At 40.9% G+C, this 26,313-nt stretch overlaps 1 protein-coding gene across 3 annotated transcripts in view; it reads right to left on the minus strand.

Moving 5' to 3' along the window:
• rnf220a (ring finger protein 220a) overlaps positions 1-26,313 on the minus strand; it is a gene marked incomplete at its 5' end in the record, with an annotated part of 115,338 nt that overhangs the window by 5,909 nt on the left and 83,116 nt on the right. Inside the window, 11 exons of one of the 3 annotated variants that reach the window (XM_079379038.1) lie at positions 303-411; positions 6,176-6,275; positions 6,693-6,748; positions 6,845-6,931; positions 7,041-7,137; positions 11,664-11,790; positions 12,523-12,566; positions 14,952-14,994; positions 17,256-17,351; positions 20,157-20,205; positions 25,072-25,201. In XM_079379038.1, coding sequence (XP_079235164.1) covers positions 303-411; positions 6,176-6,275; positions 6,693-6,748; positions 6,845-6,931; positions 7,041-7,137; positions 11,664-11,790; positions 12,523-12,566; positions 14,952-14,994; positions 17,256-17,351; positions 20,157-20,205; positions 25,072-25,201 — 938 coding nt within the window. Of the gene's footprint in view, positions 1-302; positions 412-6,175; positions 6,276-6,692; positions 6,749-6,844; positions 6,932-7,040; positions 7,138-11,663; positions 11,791-12,444; positions 12,567-14,951; positions 14,995-15,145; positions 15,371-17,255; positions 17,352-20,156; positions 20,206-25,071; positions 25,202-26,313 lie in introns of those variants that run through there. The other 2 variants (XM_079379037.1, XM_079379039.1) reach the window with 2 other exon arrangements.

The following is a 26,313-nucleotide window of genomic DNA, read 5'->3' on the forward strand; positions in this document are numbered from 1 at the left end:
AACCAACAGAGGCATGTCAGATTAGTCAGAAGCACCTACAGGAATAAAGCTGAAAATGTTTAGCATAGATATCCAACAGGACGGCCACTAATTCTAGAAGAACTCCTTTAACAGAACCTTTCTGTGTGGGTTAATGTCTAGTCCATGCAAGATTGAAGCCGAAGGAGGCAAACCATCACAAAGCTTCAGCCGGCTGGGTGCATGATTGCGGGTGTTAGGTTATATCACCACAGCATGTTATTAAGGTTATGTCAAACACACCCACATGAACACACACAATATTGGCAAGCGAGAGTTCTCACCATGCATATGAGACACTTGTATCGGTCTCCTCTGAGGATCTGCTTTTCCAGTTCTCGTATGCGGGCCTTTAGCGCCTCCAGTGTGGTCGCTGTGGAGTCTTCTGTGATCCTGCAAGTAAAAAAAAAATATATATAAAATTAGACTAGAGCACTGCAAACCAGTCTGGTTCTTACATAAAACTGAAAACAGTGGAATGCTAATTACTTTTTAAAAGTTGTGCAGTCACGCAAATTTGCAGCTTCGGTTCAGACAAACACGACTACTAACTCCCAAAAACACTAATGCAAAATTAAAAACAGACGGCCCAACTGGAAACAGTGAATTCATCACTGCTCAGGACCATGATGTCAATATGAACTAATGTTTTTTTTCCTCATTGTACCACCATTTCATTCTTATTAAACAGGGCACTGGGCTTCCTCAGTCCTCTGAGGTCACACTCGCACCAGTTCCCCCAACTTCTCACCTCTCAGGCTTTCACTAAACATCCCTCAGACAAATGCCTCTCAGCTGCTGAATGTATATTTAACACTGTCCACAGCATATGAACTCGCAATAACTAAATCAATACAGCCACCATTGATTGTGCGGCGAGGCGCTTGGCGAGATGTTTATGGTGATCCGCTCATTTTCCAGCCAGATGGAGCACTGATCTACAGTATTGATTTAACGTTGCGCCAGCGTTCTCCTAGGCACAATCCCCCCGATTAGTGCCTGCCGTTCCACTGCCTTTTCCAATAGCTTCATTTATTACATGCCTATGTGACTCCACAATGAGTACACGCTCACCACACACACTAGGACATGAGCCTCTCAGTAATCAGGCAGTATTAGAATGTAAATCAAGGAAGGGCTATTAAAACGGAAAGAACCATTTATGGACTCAGCATCTCCAATAAGGCCAACCTAAAGGAAGAACAATGACAGTGTAGCTGAAGAATCATGGGCACCTTGAGAAGTAAAGCTTAAAATCTGGGAGCCAGGAATTAAACGTGTCCTATTTCATATAAAGTTGCGACGACTGAAGCAACAATTTTTTTCTTCTGTATTGTGACACGAACACGAATTTCTGAAAAAGAAAAAAGGGACTTCATTCAATCCATCGGTTGTTGATTGGATGGAGGTCATACCGAATGCAAGCTTTTGGGTTTATAGGACGAACTGATTGAAGAAGTTTGATTAAAAATGGCAAGGTCAAAACAAATAAAAAAACATGCTTGGATAAATCGGTCACAATAAGATCTACATGTATTTAGAAAACAGGGTGAATTTTTATTTTTGTTTCATCTCAATAAAGAAGGTGTTAGCAAAACTCTGAAGTCTGACATCTTCAGGCATCTTCTCAAGGTCACCCTAAACCTCACCCAGGTCTCTCTCAAAAAGCCCCAACAACATGACAACCTTGACCAAGGAGAGCGAGCCGTCCAGACGGTCAATTCCCTACAGCCTACAATCAGCACAGGGACTATAAAGCTTTAAAATCTCCTCTTATTAGTGGCCGGCTTGTAAAAAAGCATTTAGTCTTGATTAGCGTGCATGCTTATAAAGCAGAGAGGAGAGTAGGTGTACCGTGCTCCATGCCTGCAGTTTTTCTTTAACAGCTTCATAAATCGCTGCGGTTCACTTGCCCGTATGCTGTCACCGGCCCTACAAAAGAATACAACTTTTCCCCAAGTAATGCCCGACCCGCTCCAGCATGAATATTCATTGTGTGGTGTTTTATAGAAAACCGCATTCTAAAAGTTATTTAATTCCCCCGGGTAATAAAAGAGGGTTTTACTCTTTCTTTATGTGGATGGAGATGAAGAGAGGGTTTGGGGGCATAGAGAGCCAGGCTGTGTTTTAATACAAAAGCAGGTGTAAAACCTGGAGAGGGGTGGCTAGGTAAATTCAAAACTGAAAATCATCAAGGTGCCGTTTAGTATGTGGGACAAAGTTTTAAACATATTAAACAGGCCTCGGCTCCACTTTGCAGCGGTGTGCTGGCTGAATAATGCCAATGACGTCACCTGGGTAAGGAATAGTGTCATTTCAATTAAGAGTTTAAGTTACTCAGGAAACCACAAAGAGGACTGACATCCAAACTAATAATGTCGCTTACCTACAGCTGTGGTTTATAACGGCACACCCATTATATTAAAAATCAATTTGGATGTTAAAACCAATGATGGACGTGCTGGTCTAATGCTTTATACAGGCATCACTCTCTATTAAGGGATTTTTTATTTTTAAAGCAACAAATGTACAATTTAAAACAGGAAGTAGATAAAGCTTGCACTGCTATCTCACTCTGCCATTACGATCTGGCTCTAAGTGTGAGGCTATTTCTCATTTCATTATCCTGCCCCTTAACCATCCGTCTCCATCAGAGCCGAGCCTAACTGTAGAAGGCGGTCTAATCTATAGGTCTATATGGCATGACATGAGAACACATGAGTTAGAAGTACAGACAGATACTGGGAGATCTTTATAAATTCACTTGGCTGCCAATCAATCCTTATATTCAGTTGTGATTGCAATGGTCAGTGCAAACTTTAAATCAAGAGGCTGAGCACAACAGCTTGTAATTAAAAGAAATAAATAAAACTTAAATATATATATGTTTTAAATTACAAAAAGAATGTTCCTTCATTAATGTCATCATTAATGAATTTGAGAAATTTGATTATCGTGGCGGTACACCAAAAAAAATCTGCTGTTTCAAGCTGAGCATTAAATTTGGCTGCAATCATACGGGTGGCAAAGAAGCTCTCATTTATCATGTGCGGAATGAGCGGGGACAGCGGCGACCCCTGTACCAAGAGATCATTACCCATATCGGCATAGGAGAGCTTGGAGAATTCATCAGCCCCCTCTGCTTTACGAAGACACACATGTATACAATTTACACAACTCATTACACAATAACATGCTCACCCTCTTACTCCAACACACACACAATCCACAATGACTCACTGTAACTAAAGGGGACAAGTCTCATTTTCATTGCAGATTGAAATGCATGCATTTTACAAACAGTGGGGTTGGGATTTTTTCAGGCTGGAAGTGGAATGAAATGATTTCAGCTCCTTGTGTGGCGTCTTTAAAGCTCGCTCAGATTAAGACCCCTCACTTCAGGAAATTGGAAATTAAACAATGGCACAGTCATTCCCGTAAATTTGCATGCTTCATTCATTTGATGCACACCATGAAGAAAAAGCACAAGTACGTAATTCTTGTGAAGCTAAAATTCCAAAGCTACAGCAACTGCCTTGTGTTTCTGCTAGGAAAGAGTTAATACACCTCCCTCCCCCTTCTCATGACCCCTCAGGATTTGATTAATGATATCATCATTGAGATTTATCTCCCCGGCCCCTTTCATAAGACAATATCGCGTAACATCCTGTGATACCTGATCAAATCAGCAAAAGGAGAAAGGAGAGGTGCTCTTTGGGGAGAGATGGATAGATTCAGACGGAGGGCCGAGGACGAGGAGCACAGACTGGGAGAAATATTGCGAGCGATATTAAATAAACGAGTGTGTGTCACGTCTGGAGCTAAGCGCTAAGCTAATAAAACGGGTGGCGGGTGGGTTGCGCTCATTGCTCGCTCTTCTCTATGACATCAAACAGCTGCAGTGATTCATACCCCGGCCAGCTAAAACACTTAATGCCCCCCGATACAACGCTACGGCTAGTCTAAACGGCTGCTTGCTGCTCTGAGCGTGTGCACGGAGGGAGGGCAAAAGAGAGCGAGTCTCTACGGAGGAAAGCAATGAATCAATCTAAGCTGTCACGCTCCTGCAGCTCCACTTAAGAATCCCGTTCTGTCCATTTTCATCCTCCTACTTGCACACCCACGCTCGGACAGAGACACACAGTGTTCATAACATCATCCACTAACATTCATTTCCACACACTCAGTCAAACCTATCAAGCAACTGTGTGCAAAGTCACGCTTTTAACCGCTGGTCGAGGTAAACGTGGTTAACAAACGCGATTTCAATTGCAGACCGGAGCTGACATCGAGCTCGTGCTACAGATGAAGTCATTCGCAGATGCACATTTGACTGGAGACGGGTGTGAAGAACGTGCTCACGATGTTCTGACGAGAAAAATCAATTGCTTCGGGTCTGCTGTGCTTATTCACTAGTTATCCGCCCCTGATATTTAATATGGGGCCCCGTGATGGCCGCCCGCACAAGATTGATTCAGCTACACTAGAAGAATCTCCCTAGAGAAGAAGGCTCAGAGGAGACAAGAAACAGAGAGGACGATGAATTGCGGGGGTGCATTTTAGAAATACTCAGGAATGTTCTGATTATTAATAAATAAAAATTGTGTTGGTGAAAACGTAAATGTAAAATATAATAAGTCTATATAAAAACAAATACATGTATTTTGAAAACAAAAAATTAACAAAAATAGTACCAAATATTATTGAAATTAAAAACAAAAAAATATATAAGTCAGTCTGCTAAGAGTGTCAGTCACGTGACTTGTTTTTTTGAAAAAAGTTATATTATTTAATAGATGTTTTCTTTTTTCAGAAAATATTTCAAATCTATCATTAATCAGTTAGCTATACATTTATTAAAACAATGTGGACTAAAATATCTCCTGATTGAGAGTAGTGCTATGCAATGATTAATCACGATTAAACATCAAAAATAAGTTTTTTTTAATAATATCTGTGTGTACTGTGTATATTTATTATGTACATATAAAAACACTTGCATACAGTATATATTTTGAAAATATTTACATGTATACATTTATATTTATATAAATATATTTAATATACAAAAAATATTTTCTTAAATATATACATGCATGTGTGTATTTTGATATATACATAAATATACACAGTACACACACATATTACGCACACAAAAACTTTCATTTTGGATGCGATTAATCGCAATTAATCATTGCTCAGCACTTACCATGCTACAAACTTAAAATTGGCACTGCCTTGGACAACCCTGCACAGTGGGATTAAACAAGGATTGAGACAGGACACGGGTCATGTGGACTGACAGCTGTGTTCCCGCTGTTGGGTAGGCAGAATGAGGTATGTCTGTGGCTAACGCTGTGGTCCAGGCTCTAGACAGCAGGGGGAGATCAAACCAGGACAATCGCACCGCCACCGTGGCAAAAAGCCCCTCTTCTACCAGGAGCTGTGCTCTGACCCCAATTACCCATTCACTGGGGCTGGGCCCCCACGCACGCAAGTGGGAGGAGAGTTTAGCAGGAGCACTTGTCGGGGAATATGGATGAGAACACGGAGATGAGGGAATTACAGGGGCTGGCCTTTCACCCACTCAGGTTATTCAAATTTATCTGCGGCTGGAGGGTGCCTGCTACACTCCCATCTTGTTTTCACTCTCAGTGGAGTGCAAGGATTCATCTCGTTTTCTCTGTTCTCCCTTGTTGTTTGATGGTACACTTCTATTTGCAAGATGGTTCTCTTCAAATAACATTTGTGGGCAATACAGATACAATTTTTTTTTTAAGTTTCAAGCCACATGGACAATTTTTCTTACATTAACATACGCATAACTGAGACGTGTGTTGCCAACAATTTCACTTTATGTGGCTTCAACTCTTGCAATAAGAGATAAATATTGCACAATTCCTGCAGTTAAAAGCTGTAGTATGGAAATGGCTAAAGGGATATTAGCATTCCCGGGCTGTGCAGCGAGTCAAGCCCAGACAAGGCTCAGCTGCCTGGGATCAATACTCTGGGCCACTCCCTGTGATCAAGCACACTCCGGAGAGATGAGCACACTAAATGCATCATTTATGATCTTGCAGTCCCTACACAAACTAATCTCGCCCCAATACACCAGCAAACACACTGCTACTGCGGACAGGTGTGTGTTTGTACTTACTTCTCGATCTCACTGTTTTTACAGGTCCTCGGTGTGGAGGACGAAGATGAAGAGCTTGGCTCCTGTTTGCTGCTCTCGCCATTACTGGTGGATGGCATTTCTGCAAAAATAGACACAAACAGAGAATATATAATGAACAAGGGCCAACAAAAGCAACGTTTCATTTTATAACAAGCTAACTCAAATATATAGACAAAAAGAGGGTTCATATATTTTGTTTTTTTAAACATAGATTGAATGCACACAAATTAAATAGTTTAAAGCACAACTACAAAAATGTATATACTTATTGCTCAAATGTTTGTTCTTCGTTCTTTTTAACCATTTTTGACCAAAAACACAGCAAAAACAGTAATACTGTGAAATATTATGGCAATTTAAAATAGCATTACTATTTTAATACATGTTTGAGTTAAAATATTAAATCTAATTTAAAATTTTACATTTAATACACCACAAAACATTTTATTTTTCAGGATTCTCTGATGAACAGACATTTATTTGAAGGTCAACTCACCATCACTGGCCCATTTTGAGAACTCTGGTGTTATTCTATTGGACGGCACACCACCACTATAAAAAAAACCAACAGAAATTTAGCATAAGGGCCAAGTCTACAGATTTGTTATTTGTCATTTTAAAGTCTGTGATGAAATCATTTCAGCTTACTTCAAAACAGCCCCACGCAGTGCCTCACGTTCTTTGGCCTCTCCCTGGTCCTCTCCAGAACAAGGAATGATGTCTGCTTCAGTGTACCTGAAACCTCGAGTTAAGGAACAAATGCAAATAATTTCAGTTACTGTTTCTGTGTCTACTACAGCACCACTGAAGACCAAGACGTCTCATGATGACCAATCAAGGATACTGGGCTTTGCCGTACTCCAGTGTGTCATCTCCATCCACATCCAGGTCTGCATCACTGTCATGGCTCTCCTTCGTGCTACACATGGCAAAGCCTGTTCCTAAAAAGAGGAAGGAGATGAATAAGAGTCATTAGTAAATGAAATTTGGGTATAAATCCTTTGTTGCATTTAAAAATGCACATTATTCATTACAATAAATCTGTTACTCCAACTGTAACAGTCCCAATCCAGGACAGGTTTGTCATGCCAGAGAAACCCCAATTAGAAAGGCCTGTTCTAGCTGTGAGCAGAACCAGATTACTGCAGACAAGCCAGGAGCCTGGTTCTCTGGGCCCCAGATGGAGCCATCAGAGACAGTCTGAATGGGAGTTGTGTCAGGTGCCTGTCAGGGTGTAGGTCCTGAGCACTGGGGCGTGTAGCCTGAGTGGCACTTCTATAAATCCAGTGATGAGCGCACAGGCAAACTCCAGCTGCTGGCTGACTGGTTCCTTCAGTTCTGGTTAGGAAGAGGTTGGATCGGCAACAGCCTGAAGGGTGGGAGCAGCCCGCAGAGACCCAGAGTCTGATTGAGCCATGAAAGGCTGGAACGGGCCAGGCCCCTCAGGGGCTGATGGAAGGATGTCAGGGCACTGCTGGAGAATGGGTTTGTCACAGATGAGGAGCTGAGCTAGGAAATGGAAGTGAAGAATGGTACTTCCTCTTGTTCCTCAAAGCGCTACGACACGGGATGACTACCTCACAGTGTGGAGTGGATAAGTACAACCTTCAGGGAGAGTGTTAGGCACTGACGGAAAAGAGAAGGACTGAAAGTGGATGTGGCGGCCATGATCTGTCTCTCCCTTTCTCCGTAAAGGGATCCAAAAGAGGCAGAGTAGGGATAAAATGCATCACAAATGCTTGCCCTTTTTTACAATGTGCCGATGGTTTTTAGTGATCAAATAAAAGAGACCTTTTAAGTTTTATTTGGTCTCTGTGACTGCAGAGGCATATGCGCACCATAGCTGAGCTACATAAATCCGAGCTCCCCGAACAGAGAATCAGGGTTCAACTGTGCACACCAGTCTAAATGTACATTACTTTCGAACAATAACTTACAGAATTAAACATCTGTTTATTAGTCTACCTTGCGCTTAGAGTGTCTGTCCATTGATATTTACCGACAACAGTAACAATGACAAAGCATTCTGTTAACAAATTAGTCTCTAATGCTCACCAAGGCTGCATTTATTAGATCAAAAATACAGTAAAACACTACTAGTGTTAAATACATTTAAAATAACTTTTCCATTTTAATCTTTCATAATTTTAATTAATTCCAGTGATCACAAAGCTGAATTTTCAGTAGCCATTACTCCATTCTTCAGAATCACATGAACCTTGGCTAATCTGATGATAAAGAAACTTTAAAAAAAAAAATTTATTCTCAATGTTGAAAACCGTTATGCTGCTTAATGTTTTTTTGGAAACTAATACATTTAGGATTATTTGATGAAACTAAAGTTCAAAATAATAGTATTTATTTGGAAAATAAATCTTTTGTAACATTATAAATGTCTTTACTGCTTTCTTTTTCCTAATCAATTTGTCTGTATTGGATGAAATTATTCTTAAAAAAAAAAATAACTTTTGAAACCCAGACTTTTGAACAGTACTGTAGCTTGGTTAGAAATGTTTAATAGTATAATAGTATTTAAGTATGGCCAAGCTTTAATCATAGTGGCACCAAAGTGCAAGAAAGAAGGAAAGTGTGTGGCTGCATTAAAACATGAACTGTGGGTTCTGTGTTTGGCATCACCTAATTCCGGCTTGTAAATAGTGTAAGTGGTCTATAAATAACCCTCCCAACTCCTCTGACCCAACTGAAGCGGGTGGAAGGGTACAGTCAGCCAAAAATAAAAGACCATAATCTGTAAATTATGGCAAACATTTCATTAATGCACTGTCGACAAGCTGCAAAGAAAGCCAAACCGGGGGAAAAAATAAGGGAAAAACTAATAAACAATGTTGTGACCACTAATGGCAGGCAGGCCAGAGGAAGATGTGGCAGGCCGTAAGCAACCAAAAAAAAAAGAAAGAAAAAAAAAAATCACTGTTAATTCAATCAATTGATCAGGCTATGGATCCTAGCTAATGCTTTGCTAGAACCAGGACAGGAAGGATGTCATGCAGCATTGATTCAGCATGGACAGGAAGACTGTCCGCTTTAGTGCGTACACTGACGACATCTAGCCAGACTGAAAAAAGCACGGCAAACCTACTCAGGCAACCACAACTTCAAAACGGCCACCTGAATGGTGTATAACTACCCGAGCAGTGTTGTATAAGTGTGTCTGACTGTGAAAGCTGGGGCCACTGTTAAGCGGTCTTGGCAGGCAATCTAATCTGTGCCGAAAAGGTCAGTGCCACTCTAACTGCCTCTCAGTCAAATTATGCACACCGTCGCTCCGCCTCTTTGCCCGGCAGCCTCTGGGACATAAGCGTACTCCTCTTCTTCGTCACTGTGTACAGTGGATGAATAAAAAACTCCCTTACAATGTAGCCTGTATTTACCTGTATTGCTCTGCAACACTTTGCATGACAATAACAGCCATTTGCAACATGTCATGTTCAAAGCAAGTCCTGTCTCCATTTAAATGTTAAGTCCCCACATGCATAAAGCACATTTTCTCTGTCGGGTCACATTTTGCAAGCTGATTTACATATGCCATGATTGTTAAATGCTAATCTATATATGTCACCCAAGACAGGTGTGTCATGTCGCAGCTAAGAAAGGGGAAGCAGAGATCCCAGAGAAACAGGACATGAAACATGGCCTCTCCTCCACCTCGTTGCCATGACACTTATCTGCCTTTCGCAGTATGTGTCACAGGTCAGAGTTCACCCAATCAGGATGGCATTTACCATGTACGCCTGCCAGGGAGGGGGCTCAAAGCTGCCATCGCTCAAGGTTCTTTACAAAGACGAGCGGTGGGCCTATGTTCTTCTTTCCCAACTGCACCAAATCTCCTCCATCTCTGCCTGTGACTGCCATCGCTATCTCTTCATCAGCACAACAGCCCTGCTAAGCCATGGACACAGGAGGCCTTACGGGCCTCCACCACAAACTGATCCTCTTCGATTTCTCTCTTCCTCTCGGTCTCCCTTTTCCCTTATCATGCTCTTTTTGTTCGGTTTAAAGCGTTTCCTCTCTGCTTTCTTCCTGGGTCCTCAAAGAGAGAGAGGTGCTGGTGCTTTAGAGACGATAGTCCTCTTATCCCATTGAAGACTCCTTTCAAGCCCCCCTCCCCAGTCTAGCTCCCCCTGGGTTGGAGGGATTCTGCAATGCAGACCGATTGAACGCTTGAGGACTTCAGCTGAGCTTTCAAGGCAAAATCCACCTTCTGAGCATCCTGGGGGGAGCTTTCAAGTGGCCCCTGGGCCACCGAGTCACTTTTCACCAGGTCCCCCTCTCTATCGCCATTACACCGGTGCCTGTGCTGAAGATAAAGGGCTGGCGAGCTTCTGTACAGACACATGGCTCTGTTCACATGTAGAATTGATCTGGGCCACCGTCTGTCTAGCCGTGTGTTAGAGGAGCAAGTCCATTTCTTTTCTTAATCCACACAGCTTTGCAATCTGTTCTCTCCTTGGGATCGAACAGCCTTTCCATTTAAGAGCGCACAAGTTTACAAAAGACCACTGAGGGAGGAGACCAACTCCTTTTCTAAATATGAAACAGTGAGGGGGAAAACTCAGATGTTTTTGATAGACGTTCACTTAGCACTTCCTCTAAAGTGCCAACTCCACAAACTTAACTGAAGAAATACATCCCTTTCAAAACAACTGATCCAACATTTAGAAAAGTTCTAAGATAAAAATCTCAAGTATGGAGGAATGACTGACACTTCCTCCCAAGTGTAAAAATAATCTAAAGGGGTAAATTATTTATGAACCAACTAGAATTCCCTTGAAAGTCTTTCAATGAGTGTGGCAGCACATCAAAAAGGGTCTTAGGGAGCGTGTGTGTATGTGATAGAGAACGTCCCAGGTGAGCAGAGTTAGGTTGGGAGCTATAATTGCATTCGTGCAGCGGGGGAAGCCCAGGGGTCAGCGGCCCATTTTTCTCACACACATCTCTGTACTGGGTGAGGCAGGTCAATTGCACAGCTAAATGTGTTTTCCTTTGACTCCTCAAAGGCCAAGCAGGGCCTGCCAGAACTCACCTTGTCTGGACTACAGCTGCCTAGCGTATAAATGAACACACACATGCCACCTGAACACGCTGATCTTGGGGTAAACAGCTTTAATGGTTGTGGTGATCTTTGAAAGCTATTTTGACAACCTTGGAATTTAAACTTCAATTAAAAAAAACACTAAACGTTAAGAAATGTTTCTTGAGCACCAAATCAGTACATTAGAATAATTTCTGAAGGATCAAGTGACACTGAAGACTGGAGTAATGGCTGCTGAAAATTCAGCTTTGCCATGACAGGAATAAATGACATTTTAAAATAGATTAAAATAAAAAACAGCCATTTTAAATTGAAATATTTAATTGAATATTGCTTTTACTGTATTTTTGCTCAAATCAGCACAACCTTAGTGAGCATAAAGTCCTTTAAAAACGAATGCCAACAAATGCTTACCTCTGAAACCACCTTCCAGTAATGTAGTAGCTCGGACCCTCTTCTGTCCACACCACTCGTACTCCTCAAACCTCGTTCCGTTCTCTCCTTCAACATCCGCGGAATCCTCTTCTGTTGCACCTTCCCTCTGAGAGAACAAACCACTTATCAAACATGTACCAAAACACTTTAATCGGTTCATTCAATATAAAAAGACAAAACCACAAAGTGTGACTACATCAGAGGAAATCAAAGCAGCGCTTTCAAATCCACTAACTTCTAATGATGTCTAATTTTAGTCGCGATCAAACCACATGCAACAGAACACCCGAATCCAACCACCAAGAGTGCATTAGTATCATAAGAACTACTGGATTAGATGGGTTAAGAGGAACCTGCTATATAATATAAAGGGCAAGTGCTGCATCCTGAACCACTAAAATGGCTAAAGAGGGAACAACTGTGTGTGAACAACAGTTTCCATCGAGCCTCTTTAGAAACTCGGTGTTTAATGACAACATAGTAGAATATCTATAAAGTAGGTTCAGGAGGCCGAAACTGCCAACCAAATCTAAGTGGAGGAGGAGGAACACTTCAGGATAGAGCTAATCCTTCAACTATTCCCTGGACTGTATCCATGAATACAACATGGGTGTAATCAGAAGGAACTAACTCCCAGAAACATTTATATGTAAGTGTGTGTCTTTTGTCAGATGGCTGACGTCCAGGGAAAGGTGAGGGCAGAAAAGCCAAAGCTTCTAGAGGAGGCTGGAGGCCCAGATCTCTGGGTTTATGAAGCTACCTTGAACAGACATTGTTCCACATGCCTACTCATTTCCTCCTCTGTCCCTGTCAGCGGGGCGCTGCACAGTGGACATACCTGTCCATCCTCAGGCTTCCGGCGCTTCATCTTCCCAATCCGGGCTGCAGCACAAGAAAAAAGACAAATAACATGATAAATCAATCTAATATCAGGTAACAATAAAAAAAAATATACGTTTTTTTTTGGGTGTTAAAATAATAAATATTTAATTAAATTTAATATGTAATTAATATACATTTAATAGTGCTGTCAAATGATTAATCGCATCCCAAATAAGTTTGTTTATATAATGTGTGTACTGTGTATTTGTTATGTATATAAATACACACTCATATAGTACATATTTAGAAAATATTTACATGCATTTAAATGTATATATTTATATAATTTATATTATATATAAATATGTTTAATATACAAATTTTACATTTTTCTTAAATATATACATGCATGTGTATATATATATATATATATATATATATATATATATATACACATATACATACATACACACACATAAATATACACATTAAAACAACTTTAAATTTTAATTATTAAATTTATTGATGAATTTACATTAAAACTTGGATACACTAACAGCTAATATGCACAACCAAGGAAATCACAGGAGACACACTGAGTCAAACTGTAAAAAAAGAGCATTCAGAAAGAGCGAGCAGCATTAAGCTCACATAAAACCCCCACATAGATCAGGATCCTCTACAGATTTAGCTTGAGGCTAGTAGGCATCTCCAGCCATGGATTTTACTGAGGCAAGAAAGATGAGTTGCAAAACACGACAGTGACGTGATAGGGCCGAGAGGTCCATTAGACCTTTGCACCCAAACACCAATTCCTCCTGGTTACATCGGGGACAGGCACGAAACGGCCAGGGCTCGGATCTCTCTGGGTGTCTCGCTCTTCCCCCTCCCCTCCCAGAGCACATAATTAGAAATTTAACACAGCAGAACAGCGCCTATTGCGCCGTAAGTCTCTGTCGCTTTTTCTTAACTGCAAATGGCGTGTGGGGACATTAATTTTTAGGCGGCTGTGATTGCGAATGGGGCCAAGGGGGACTGGAGGAGGAGAGGTGGGAGCTTCTGCCATTACCTCCAGGAGAGGGAGAAGAGAGAGAAGCACCGGCCAACGTTGACGGTAATGTGGGGGAGACGGGCATCATTAAATAGCATGAAGAAAGGCAGATTAATTAGGCACGGCAGGAGTTTTTCCTCACTCTGAAATCACAGCGTCTCAGATGAGAGGTGATATACTTTAATACGGGCTCGGGCTTAAACAAAGACAGCCCATTTGCCCTTACAGTGCCTGCGGCTGCCATAAAGGGGGGAGGGGGTCTTACCATGCCGCAGGCAGCAAGGGGCTAGGGGCACTCCTCTGGGCACTGGGATTGGGGGACTTTTGAAACTTTCCTTGGCGTAGCGCCTGCACCAGCAGAGGTCATCGACTGTTGACACATGAAAAAACCAAGGGTTAAGGAGATTCTCTGCTTGGGCAGGCGCTACAGTCAAGGGAAGTGCAAAAACAGCTGGCCACAACTGACTAAAAATTAGACTAACTATAATAAACAGCACATGTTATTTAATATCAATATGTGGCATGGACGCTGCTGAGGTTGACATGGATGTCAAGCTTCTGGCAAGGCCACATGACAGACACCAGTGCTGATGAGCATTTGGCTGATGCACCCTGAGAGGTGAGGAGCTGCTTATTCGTGCCAGACGGTTACCAACACCCAGAATAACAACTGGCCTCAGGTCAGTGAGCTCCCAGCTCACACCAACCCTCCCCACGGGTGCGGCAGCTCCATCACACCCACCGACTAGTGACTATGTGTTTGGGTTCAGAAAACCACACTGGGCTCACTGTCAGTTTAGAACAGCAAAATGAGTCTGCAGAGCATGTAAAGTGTTTCAAGTAATGCTCACTGAGCGAAATGTCATATAAATGCCTTAAACTGTATTGTTTTATCAGGTAAACAATATAAACAATCCAACTCAACTATTTGACACCTGACATTTTTGTCAGGTTTATAATAAGCTTATTTTGACAGGTAGGAGCATGTGGTTGTACATGTAAAAACACCCACTGAATGATCATACCACTAGTTTTAATTGACAAGTCTGATCTTCAAATAATAAATTAAATGAATAAGACCATTATTACAATATGCAATCAGACCCTAGAAGTTCATGTACAGTTAAAATACAATAAGTATTACTATTTAATATTGCCCCTTTTTATTGATACCAAAATATGAATTACTATCTAGGAATATTAATAATTATTATTACTATTATTGTTATAAACATTACAGAGAAGCCTGTTGTAAGTACATTAACTACAATTTGCGACAATATAAAGCATTACACTATTAAATGGATGGCAATTAAGTTTTTATAAGGCATATTTCAACAGATAAACAATCATAATACATCACTTTTCTTGTTGCAGGGAGAAAACATACATACCATTCAATCGTGTTTGCCTGTTAGCTCGCACTCGTAAAAATGTCTGCAGGTGGAAAAAAAAAGAACAAAGAAAAATCTGTCAGTCATTCAAGTTTATTTCTCGTTTATTAATGAGGATTTAATGATGCTGGTATCAGTAGATTGCGCTGGATTGTGCAGCGGATCCCTGAAGTCTGAATGTAAACAAAACCTACTTCTCTCTTGCCAGGGCTCTGCAACTCCTCTTCCATTGCAAACGCCACAACACTCCAAACTCATTTGGTTTACTAAAGCATGAAGCCCGGATAACTCTCCTCCAAAACGCCGATATGAAACTCAATAATCAATTTACGAAGGATGAATAAGGATTGAAAATGTTAGGCTTACTACAGCAGTTCGTTTCAGCGCGCCATCGCCGCCATGTTTCTACCGGTCATGTGACCGTCACGTCAGAGTCAAAAGTAGAAACTGGCGCAGTTCCGTCTCCCGCCACTGGGGCGCAGCAGTATGTAAATGACGCATGGGATCTGTGCTGCTTAAACTCTTCTGTGCTTCGTTCAATACTTTTCTTTTTCTGGGACAATGAACTGTTCATAATAAAAAGGAAATGTATTTTTAATAAAAGACGTGCACGTGACATTAGCCTAATTATCTGAGTGACTTTTGTCTGATGAGCATTGTAAATTTCTTGTAAGATATGAGGATTTGTGTAACTGTGTTTTAGACCGTTCCTTCCGATATTTTGTGACAAAAAAGCAACAGATATTCAGTAACAGATAACATACACCCAACAAACATGCTACCCCACAAATACGCTGGAAATAAAATGTTTTTCATAAAAAACACAGCATTTATGTATTTTGTATGACTGTCACATCGAACAGAAATACTGGAAAGATACACAGCTATCAAAATAATTCAAGTTTAGCTATATATACAGGTTGAAACTGTCGGCTCATGTATAATATCAATGCCTACAGGCAGAGCCCTTTAAAAACTCTTAAGCCACTCTGTTAAAATTCAGTCTATTTTATGATGATACACTGTAATGTGTGCACACCAGACAGACTGTGTTACAAAAGAGGATAATCATGAATTTTAGGAAAAAAAGTATTATTAGCATAATAAATAATAAAGGCATTTGAGCAGTTCTACAAAAATCCTCTTTAAATGGTGTCATTATGTATTTAAGGCCTCTTGACAAACACTGTAGGCTATATCAGTCGGTGTACTTAATGACTTTTAGTTTTGTTTTATATTTGTTTTGTTAGAGGCAAATTAGACTTATCAGGAAGGAGGGCCTTCTTATAGCTAAAGATCTGTCCGGATATTGTTTTAATTGAGAAATTCTCCCACTTCTAGGGTTGAGGGACAGATAGAGATGCCGGACAAATGTCCCACAGACCCACAGCTCCAGGGGGAAGGAAGAAGAAAACAAACATGTCAAGGACACTGGAGCACAGAGATGATATCCGGGGCTCGAGGGCAGCGTAGATTAGCCCAGGGTTAAACTATGGATGATTACATATCAGAGCAGAACACACATTACAGCCTGAGTAAACCTGGGGCTGGAGATTAGCAGAACAGATTTCAGTCTGTATTAATACGTCCGGCAGTCAGATCCAGTCTGGGATAAGATGGAGGACATCGCGCAGGAGAAAAGCTGGATGCACATATAAATCATTCCATTCTGTCTGTTATTTTAAAACATTCTGGGTAAAATCTTTTCAAGGAGACATTTGGGAGACATTTAGTTTAATTGATGTTTCTCTTATGGTAACTTCATTTGTTTCAAATTTAGTATATTTAATTCAGGTATTGTTGAATTTAACTGTAAAAGCAAAACTAATTCATATAGGATTGTCCTTCAAAAACTTTGTGCCATTTTAGCAGCATTTTTTGTGTGCTAATAAACAGTTAGCACACAAAAAGTTACTACAATTTTAATGTAGCCTAGTAACAATACCTGCAGTAAGTAATATGGTTGTAAATAAGGCAATTTTTTTGTAATGGTTATTATGTTAGTTGTTAGTCTATAACTAATGGTTATAGATGTTAGTCATCACTTTCTGTTGACAGAAATCCAGTTTCATTACATCTCAGGTAAAGCACCAACCATGACATTTTGTGCCTGGATTTCCCTTCAATTTGAAACTCCTACATATTGAGACACCCTCAACAAGCTAAAACCCAGTGAAATGAAGGGCTACATCAGAATGCAGTGTTTCGGTTTGTGTGTGGGGTTGTGCTCAGAGTTTCAGAACGGCACAGTCTGTCACTCTGCACCTGTGACAGACTCCCTCTGTCTGAGGTTTCCCGTCTCACCTGGTATCTGTCAGAATGGTGAGCTTCATCAGAGGAGAGCGGGGACACAACTGGAGACTCGCCCTCACGTTTGATGTGCACTGACAACAGCAGAGACTAGCGAGAGAGAGAGAGAAACAAAAAATGAGAGAAAGAGGTGAGCAGCCATCCACTAGACAAATGTGTCATCCACAGAACTGATGGTGTAGCCAGTTTAAAAAAAAAACAAGAACTCCAAACCCAGTGTGTTGAAACAATATGACTGATGTGAACAATTGTTGACAGATAACCATTAACTGCCATTTCAGCTTCAAACTATGTGTGTTGACAGGACATCAGTGTTTAGAGTAATGGAGGTTTCGACAGATAGAAAGCAGGACACCAGACGGCATGACAGCACACTTTGATCGCCTATAAACGTACCACCGTGCGCTGGGAGACGTAACAGGCTTGTCCTTCTGAAAACCTAATTGACTTAATTTCTCAAATGACTGAGGAAAGGGGGAAGGGGAAATACTGCTTACTTTCCTGAGAGTCTTGATCTCCGTCCTGCTTTTATGAGGCGGCTATAAAATATTTGTATTTACAATCTGTTCTGATTAATTAGAGTGAGAGGAGGGGTTGCTGCTTTAGTGGCTGACAACTGTAATCTAATATTAATATGTGAAAAATGGCAGCCTCTCTCTATGTGGACAGTAAATTAGACATTATGCATGGCTCCTTATGCTTTTGAATCGCGAGGTCAGGAAACAATTTATTTGTGATCTCAAAACCTTTGGAGCTCAGGGAATACGCTGTGTGCCAGAGAGCGAGTATGAGCGCTACATGGATCTACTGTATCCAGTGTGTGGGATGTTTAACTATTTCATTGTCTAATGAGAATTGATAATAGTTCTAAAATAACACATGAACGACAAGTTTATCACCAGGTTATCTGAATTGAAGAATACGCTATAATGTAAAAATGGTTAAAATAATGTAATAGAATGGTTATACACTACTACTGTTCAAAAGTTTGGGTTCAGTAAGATTTTTTTTATGTTTTTAAAAAAAGTCTCAAGTTTGCATTCAAATGATCAAAAATACAGCAAAAACAGTAATGTTGTTAAATATTATTGAAATGCTGAATAACTGTGATGGAAATATCCTGTGATGGAAAAGCTGAATATTGAGTAATTGCCATTACTCCAGTCTTCAGTGCCACATGGACCTTATAAATCATCCTAATATTTTCCTAATAATCCATTTAAAACAGTTGTACTGCTTAATATTTTTTGTGGAAACCATGGTACATTTTTTTCAGGATTATTTGATGGATAGAAAGTTCAAAAGTGTCACTTTTGATCAATTTAATGCATCCTTGTTGAATAAAAATAATTTATTAAAAAAAAATATTACTGACCCCTAATTTATGAACGGTAGTGTACAATTCATCACCTTTTCTAAAAGATTTATGTTGAACAAATATCACATAATACTTTGATTATAAAGATTACAATTTGCTTTACACAACATGCCTTGAAAATCACCTTTACATTGAATCATTTAGCAGATGTTTCAATTCCTTTTAAAAAGCCCAAATTCTTTTGAAATACCTGAAAGTCATTGTACAAGTTGCACACTGATGTGTAGCATAAGCAGTAGCAGTGCTGCAGATGTTAGCATGGTAACTGTGCCGCCTACCACTGTTGGCCTTCGCCCTGTTGGATTAAGAGCTGCAAAGACTGGCATGGAGTCGCTATGGCAATGGCGGCTTGAGAGAGGGGTGAAGACGGGCCAACTCGGACCGGGGTTAATCCCCTTTAGAACTAGCGAGCTGGGCCTGATCTGCTGCTCGCCGTCTTTTAAAGGAGAATCATGGACCCCCTCCACTGTCCCAGCTAGCCTCTTCATTTTCCACACACTCCTACGGAATACTAAGTGTGCGCTATAGAATGCTCAGTCACGCCTCACACGGCCTGTTCTCTAACTCGCTCCTGTGTCTTCTGGCTCTCATGCTCTTTCCATACTTTCAGTTTCTCTCCAACCGCGGGTCAGAGCCAAAGGGTTTGCCCTCTGGATGAGGGATCATCATATGAGGGTGGTTTATTATTATCACCATTCTTGTTCATTTCTTCACCAAGAAATATGCATTTTTCTGAGATAAAGTACAAATATATATCTCAGGCAGACTGTAGAATGTCTTCAGTGAATGTGAGGTTGGTATTTCTGGCATTTGCAAAGGTTCATGGCATCATAAAATGCATAAACTGAAAGATAAATGCTTGATGTGTTGCAATACTCTCCATTGACAATGTCACGTCAGCCTGTAATTTGTTCTTTCTTCAAAATCATGGCTTGAAGGGATAAGTTCATCCAAAAATGACAATTCTGTCATCATTTACTCACCCTCACCTTTATAACTTTCTTTCATTTATGGATATTTAAAAAAAATGTTTCAACTGTTTTTGTCCATTCTATGAAATTTTCAAAATAAGGATGAGGAAATTATGACAGAATTATCATTTTGGATTAACTATCCCTTTAACATCCATGCTTGGAATGAAATACAAATGTTTATAGCACATCAAAACTCTCTAGTGAATCTTATTGTGACTGCACTACATAATTCAATTGATGTGGATGCAAATTTAATTGGGGAAATACACTTGGCCTCTTCCTCCTTTTAAGACAATGACACTGAAATACATTGGTATCATTTTCCATGTCCAGGTCTTTTGAATGAACAGTCAGGAAACATTGAAAGCTCTAAGTAAATTACAGCAGGAAATAAAGCCAGAAGTGTTGTGACTACTCTCTCTTACACAGGACTCTTTTTACATCTTTGTCTATGAAACAGAGAACTAATTGCCAGTAATTGTTGCTGAGCCTATCAGTGAGCAATAATGATTTAAAATGGCTCCGTGGCGGTGGCCATCTTACCTTTGGTGTGCCTGGAGCTGCATTGATGTCCTTGTGTGATGGGTTCTTGCTGTAGGGAAAAACAGACACTGTGAGAGATGGCTATAACCAATAAATATAATCAAGATTGAGGAAACCAAATTTAGGAATCTGCTATCAAAAAACTCACTTATCGACCACTCTTCTGAATATCGAGGTCGATGTCTCGATGTCTAGTTGGTTATGAACTTGCATGTAATCGATGAGAATGGAACCGACTGAAAATGGCCATTCAAGAGGACAAGTTCACAGCTGACATGCGTTGATGTTAATTTCGATGGAATTTGATGTGCAAGAGCTACTTGTTGCCGTGATGGCTGATCTATTTTGATCATGTGTCACAGCACTGGTTATAAACCCATCACCTTTTGACTGAACAGAAACTGCAATCTGTCATTTCGGAGAGATGCAACTTCTGTCCCCTAAGGAGCTGGACTACACGCGTCTCCTCCATCAACACTCATTTTAGCTCAGTCACATTGAGCGCTCCCTTGTTGGCCTCACTTAGGACCCAAGCGGGCCTTCGAGAGGACAGCCGAGACAAAAGAGAACAAAGCCACACAAATCACACTTTTAATCATCTGGAGATGGAAAATGGGGGGCAAAAAAATCGAGAAAAATCCTCTACGCCACTCAATCCAGGCAGCCCTGGGTCATGCTGTATTTGAAACAATTACTGTCCAAAAGTACGACTGCTAAGCAGATTTGGGTTATAATTTTTTTATTGAAGTAATCATTCTCATGGATGCTTCCATCCAGACCTGATCCCCCCCCACTGCGACCCTCCTGCAGTTAGACTAAGGCAGAAGGAAATAAATGATTTTGCGGTTATTTGATTTGTCAGTGAAACGCCTTGGGCACTTAAGACTTTGAAATATGTTGAGGACAATGCACTGGCTTGTAAACATTGTATTAAAGAGGCGGAGAATGGCAGAGAGAGAGAGAGAAAAAAGGGTGGGGGCGACTCCTTCTTGAGTCTGGCGGGTGGATCGTACATTGTATCTTTGCCTCATGGACATTGTGGATTGAGGATGACTGATTGGGAGACAGGAATTATTAAACGGGGCGGCTAAAGCATCTGCCGACAATAGGGAAAGACATATCAAATCAGATTCCTCTCTGAAACATTAATATCTTTTCTGCCATCTTTCTTTCTCTCTTTTTGTCTCTTGCTTTTTTTTTCCGCTGTCTGCCTGTTTCGTCGTCTGTCATCTGAATCTCTTGTTTAGAGCCCCATAGATGGGTCACTGCTGGGTGTTTATGAAGCAGCATGATAATGACCTGAGAAACAATGACAGGGGTAACATTACCCTTGTCATGTTCATTTTAAATCATGCATTCACACCCAGAGATTGGATTAGCCTGCACCCAAATCTGAAAGTCCGATCCGGCAGGCACACTTTTCACTGGACAAATGAAACAGAGTGAAGAGCGAACGAGTCCTGTTTGTGTTCATTTAGCTCCTGCTGTGACTGATGAAGTTACAGTACAGTATGTGGACTGGCTAAAGAGGCTCAGATGTAATGAATGACAGGTGGAGGCGGGGTTTGGAGCTTTGCCCCGCCCCTCCACTCAGGTAATAAGCCTCAAGCCCGCCTTGTCTGTAGTCAGCATGATTGATCTGACAGCAAGGGGAGGAAAGAAAGAGAAGGGCACAGAGAGAAAAGATGAGACAGAGGAAAAGAAAGAGACAACACAAATCAGGAACCAGGCCTTGAGAGGGGATAAATTGCCCCATCGGTGGCAGTGCACTGTTTGCGAGATAATAAACGGACTCCTCGGCATCATAAATCCACCCAACGTGGCACGGCGAATCTCTGTGACCTCACACATCTCCTCATGTCAAAAAAAACAACACAAAAGATACACTTCATACCCCGAGGCGTTCTAAATGTTCCCTCTGCACTCATTGGATATCCTATTATCTCAAAATGCTCTTTTCCCAGTGGTGGGACAAGCAGGCAAGGCCAATGACAGAAAAACACTCTTTACTAGTTTAGAAATGCCACACAGGAGCTGAACTACAGGACCTGGGGGATATTATGTAATGCAGAGAACAAGTTAATTTAGGACTAGTGTGCAGACTATAATACAGAAATCATGACAGCTTATTGCAGTGAAAATATTGGCATTTTAAACGGAAGCATGTAAGTGTTGTACTTGTTAAATTTTAGGCAAGATACTGTATAATAAAATGAGGCAAACCACAGTGAGATTTGCTAGTTTGATATGTTTCTTTATAAGCAGAGGGTTTAAAAATGTTTTGATGCTAAGGACCCAAAAAATAACAAATAACTTTGTGAAGGACCTGTGTGAAGAAAGTGTGTGAAAAGTGTGATATTAAAAGTTAAATCATTTGAGTTCAAAAGGAACTATTAAAATATTATTTGGAAAATATAGTATTAAAATAATAACAATGTAAAATCATCAATAATAATTTTAAATATTTTTTAGTAATTTTAACAATAAATACTGGTCCAAACAATTGCTAATTTCTTATACGTTCCTCTCACAATTTCCACAAAAACTTCAGTGTGAACCTCCTGCTCTAATGTAATTGTAAATGGAAAAAAACAGTTAGAAAAAAGATCATTTTTGAGGGAAAAGGCAACAAAATTATGAGATTGTATTGTGTCATATCTGGTTGGGACATGGTATTAAAACTGTATCTCCCTTATATATAATATATCATAGTGATAGATTCATACAGCATGAACTCTAAACCTTCGGTCAAACTGATTTCAGCATTCTGAAACTCTCAGTTTAAAACGATTCACTACGTGCGACTGACTTCAAAATCCCACAAACTCCACACTCCGGACAAACCGAGCTTTCCCTTTCCCCTCTCGCAGCCAAATTCAGCTAGACTGAGAAGAGGCAGAGAGAGCAAGAGTGAGGGAGCTGGTGAAAATTGAATAAATGCCAGTCGACAGTTGGGGGGTTGTAAGCTGGAGATAAAGATTGCTTTTCATGTCGTTTGCCACCCGGATCTCCCTCGCTCCGCTGGAGGCAAATTGATTACGTGGAGAGGCTGGGAAAGGGTGGGGGAATATGTAGATTGCTGTGGCCCTCAGAGCAGGCAGACGGGTAAAGGGCATGATGGATTTCCATTTCCATACATGAAGAACGGAGGACGAGTCAGGGGAGGGGGCACGGCGATGCGGCCACAGGGGAGGGAGAGAGAGGGGAGTGCGGTGGCGGGTTCCAATCTCACACACACTCACCCGCATCCACTCAGACATCTGCCTAATGCTACATCTTAAATAGCTTTCCCCATTTTACATGCACTCAAGTCTCATTTGGTGCAGAATGAAACGCTATCATTAAAGGGAGATTTACTACAAATTGCCACAAATTCGCCATGTCACTTCCAATGATCTGTGTGTGCTAGCGTGTGTTGAGCGGAGCCCCGTCTGGGAGGAAGTATACAGGGAAGGAAGACGGCAGCAGTTACCCAGAGTTCCACACTGAGCATCGATGAAGCAATGCAGTGACTGCTCTGTGTACTTCAGGAATGCCTAAATCTAGTTAAAAATTGTGAATGCAAAATGTTGATGTAGATTAACTAAAATGGAATCATTACTGCAGATTAACAAGAAAAACAAACAACTTTTGAAATACTACTAAACCATGACTAACACCATGTTCTAACCAGATGATAAAGCGAGTGATAAAGTGTTTTGATCTCTTATTTTTATTTCATTGTCAAGCTAGGCAGCCCCACCCACAGTGTAATCTTGGTACAAAATGATGCTCAATATAGACATCAAATAAAGGGATAGTTCACACAAAAAAGATAAAATACTTGAGCCTGATTATGGCTAACATTATGAAATCAGTGAAGTATTACTCTCATTTTACTCACTTAAAGGCATCTAAATCTCTATATTCAATTGCAAACAGCCTTATTTCTCTTTTAGTCCATCTCTTTCTTTCTCTATATGCTAAATCGATGTTAAGCGATTGGACTGCCTATAGCCTGGGAAAATAACTCTCTCGGCTATAAGCAGGGGTTAAAAGGAGCGCAGGAGAGGCTAAATCACAGGCCTGTAATGCCGAGTGGCATCCAACCCTGACAGACCTGGAGCAACGATGCAATTTCTTTAAATAACCACCACTATCAAACAGGCAGGGGCGACAGAGGCCCAGAGCCATGTCAATGTCCACAGCTGCTGCCCGCAGGGCAGGACGACCCACTGCCCTTTATTAATTATTAAAAGATAACTCCTCACCGCCGAGTGATGGATAACACTCGTACTGGAAAGACATCCTGCTGAGAATTAATATCTCCCTCTCTCTTTCTCCCTGTGTCCCTGTTTGAAGCCCAGCAGCATAATCTATTAAAACAAAAAGAGGGGGGATTTGCAGCACAATGCACAGCTAGTGGTCTATGACATGTCTGTGACCAATAGATTCAAACGGCATTGTTTCTTGTTATGGCTTATGTTCGTTCAATCTCACAGGGTGAAACTTCCTGCCTGGTTTGGGCGGACGCTGTATAAGAACACAGCGATTTAACCGGGTCAAGTTGATGTACCAGAGGTAGCGTTCTGGGTTGTTTCTCCAAGCTGCCTTGGCCTGTCTGAAAGCCTCAGGCAGTGGATGAATGACGGACACTGTGCTGGATCTCTGTGATCATCCCACCACGCTTAACCTGGCCACATTAAAGGCCTAAGCGCATGTGGGCTGATTGATGATAGGGTGGAAAAGCACCTGCTCTGCTGCTGCTCTTTGTTATCACTGGTGCATTACACCAGTAGCAGGTGTCTTCACTGCTGATTTTTAGACCAAACATTTATGTGAGGGAGAGCAGCCAATGTGCTTCATTTGTTTGGGAAACGGTGACAAGAACTGATGGAGCTGTCAGAAGACGGCGGGTATAGATGTGTGAGTCTACCTGATATGCATGTGGGTGAGCCTCTCCATCTCCTGTTCCATGTGCTCCTGAAGTTCTCCTGGACGCAGCAGCACCTGACAGATGGGGCAGATGGGAGCCTGACTGTCATAGAGTGACACCTTCTTCTTACCTGAGAGAAAAACAGAAAGATAAAACAAGAGAAGATGAGGTTTATTTATAACTATGAAAGAGTTTGTGAGGTTTGTAGACATTCAAGATTCCATTGCTGTTCAGAGCCAGTGTTGTTATTGTTAACTACAACTGTTAAAAAGAGACAAAATCCCCAAAGCATAATTTAAAAGAAGATTACATTTTTGGTGAGACCACGTAAAAATGCCATAGAAGTGTTGGCACAGTATTTATATAGTAAATTTGGAGATGAGCACGGTTCAGATGAGTGCTCAAAGTCTTTTCCTCTCTCTCTGGACTGTGTGGATTAAGTGGCTCAGATTTCTGCTGAAGGAGAATCCGTCATCCTCTGCCTCCTGTCTCCTGTTCCCTCATTAAACTAGATCCACAGCCCCGCACAGACAGTTACGCCATTGAGCTTGTGACACTTGAACTGTATCTCGCACACACACTTCATATATACTCATCAACTCACCAACGGACAACATTTCATCAGATGCTGTAATATAAAGTACAATTATTCTCAGTTAATGTGAAATGTAGAGTGAATTAAACAACTCGGCAGCTTCAACAAATACATATACACTGATGATTTTGGAATCTTCGTGAGGCTTTTTATAGGATATCCACATAAACACAAACAGCCATTTTATCATAAACAAGTAGGTATGTGTGCGTGCGTTCACATCTGAACACATGGCTGTGTTTATTTTTACAAAAGTCCATCAGTGTGGGTGGATGAGTGTGTCATGGCTGCCTGTGAGTAACTAACACATCTTTAGCATGTGAATTATCTAACGTGCAGCTCTGTAAATGAGTGAAAAAACACTTCCTGTTTCACTCTTATATCTCTCAATCTCTCAGATATGGAACTAGCCAATCAAAGCGACTATTTTTAGCCCTCTAGGACAATAGATCCTCCCTCAAACAGGATATCCTGGATGAACTCACTGTTACCGACAGACTACAGCTGTAAGTCACATAGTGAGTCTGCTTACCTAACTCAAAGCGCAAATATACACACAAACAGGAAGTGAGGAAATCACACCTTTGGAAATTCTCAGAGATGAGCACATACTAAATCATTTACGAATAAGATTTATACACTTTCTT

The sequence above is a fragment of the Barbus barbus genome, assembly GCF_936440315.1.
Source record: "Barbus barbus genome assembly, chromosome: 26".
NCBI lineage: Eukaryota > Metazoa > Chordata > Actinopteri > Cypriniformes > Cyprinidae > Barbus > Barbus barbus.